Source organism: Trypanosoma conorhini (genome assembly GCF_003719485.1).
Source record: "Trypanosoma conorhini strain 025E chromosome Unknown Tco_14.4_contig_01585, whole genome shotgun sequence".
NCBI classification, from domain to species: Eukaryota; Euglenozoa; class Kinetoplastea; order Trypanosomatida; family Trypanosomatidae; genus Trypanosoma; species Trypanosoma conorhini.
The window spans coordinates 1-1,279 of record NW_021705669.1 but is presented as its reverse complement, the minus strand read 5'-3'; the positions used below and the strand labels follow the sequence as shown (position 1 = coordinate 1,279).

Here is a 1,279-nt window from a genome sequence, read left to right as displayed (position 1 = left end):
ACAGGCACATTATTATTATTTTACAGAAGGTGGACTCTTGCAAGTTGTCCTTTCCCTCTCCCCTCCCTACGCCGCAGTTAATATGCACGCGTGTGCGCCGAGGGGGAGGCGCTGCGCTGCGGGCCCCCGGGGGAGAGGCGCTCCCTCCCGGCGATCGGCGCCGGCTGCGGCAGGCGCCCACGTGTTCTGCCGCACGCGCGGCTGGAGCCGGACGGCTCTCACCGGGAGAGCCAAGTGAGACGCCACGGTGTTGACGTATTTGCAGCCTCGTGATTTATTTATTATTTATTGCTGTTGTTATTATTATTGTTTTCTGTTTGTTTTTGTTTTATTGCTGCTTTCTGGCTTGGCTGCTCGCTCGTTTTTTCTTTGTTCCTTTTACTTTCTTTACTGTGCGGTGGATCCTCGCGCCTTTGCTCCGTGCCGCGGCACCACAACTGCGGCAGCCAGCGCGCACGCACGAGACCCCGCAGCGCAGGCGCAGGCCACGCAGTGGGCGAAACTTGGCAGTTCAGTTTTTTTTCTTTATTCTGTTCGTTTGGACGCCTGCGTGCGTGCACCCACGCGCCTCTCTTTCCTCCTCTCTTTCGCATGCACACATGCTTGCGCGCGGGCGGCGAGGCCAGCGAAAGGAAGCAACCAGCCAAAAACACACGTGCGGGGCGGCGACGATGACGCAGGCCCAGTTCGACGCCGCCGTGGCGTACGTGCGTTCGCTGCCGAAGGACGGCCCCGTGCAGCTCTCCAACGCCGTGCGGTTGGAGTTCTACGCGCTCTTCAAGCAGGCGACGGAGGGGCCGGTGACGGGGTCGCAGCCGTGGTCGGTGCAGTTCGAGGCCCGCGCGAAGTGGGACGCCCGCCACGCCCTCGCGGACATGCCGAAGGAGGAGGCGATGCGAAAGTACGTCGCGCGGCTGGTGGAGGTGACGACGGAGTCGGGCCAGCCGTGGAGCCCGCCGCAGTAGCGCAGAGGGCGGCACGGGGGAACAGGGAAAAAAAAGGGAGCAGCGAGGAAGCGAAAAGGGGGAAGAAAAAAGAACTGAAGTGAAAAACAAATAAAAAGAGCAAAGAGGGGAGGGGAGAGGTGAAAAAAAAAAGAAGAAAAAACTGAAGGACAGACGAGAGGCAGCGAGAGAGAGAGAGAGGGACAGTAATGAAGGATAGCGAAGTAAGACGCCCACGTATTCGTTCTGCCGTTGGCGCCGTCCTGCACGGGCGATGCCGCGGTGCCGTGGGTGGGACCAAACCGCACAAGCAGGCGTCGTGGCGCAGCACCGCC

At 60.4% G+C, this 1,279-nt stretch overlaps 1 protein-coding gene across 1 annotated transcript, besides 2 other annotated features; it reads left to right on the top strand.

The window, feature by feature from the left end:
- Positions 1–273: 273 nt before the first annotated feature.
- Positions 274–333: a sequence feature (A-rich).
- A 266-nt stretch (positions 334–599) lies between these two features.
- On the top strand, positions 600–965 carry Tco025E_10282 (Acyl-CoA-binding protein-like protein 3; the record flags this gene model as incomplete). Its single annotated transcript, XM_029377061.1, has 1 exon — positions 600–965. One exon carries the CDS (start codon positions 600–602, stop codon positions 963–965), a length of 366 nt encoding a protein of 121 aa, XP_029222846.1.
- A 148-nt stretch (positions 966–1,113) lies between these two features.
- Positions 1,114–1,151: a microsatellite.
- Between the last annotated feature and the right edge of the window lie 128 nt (positions 1,152–1,279).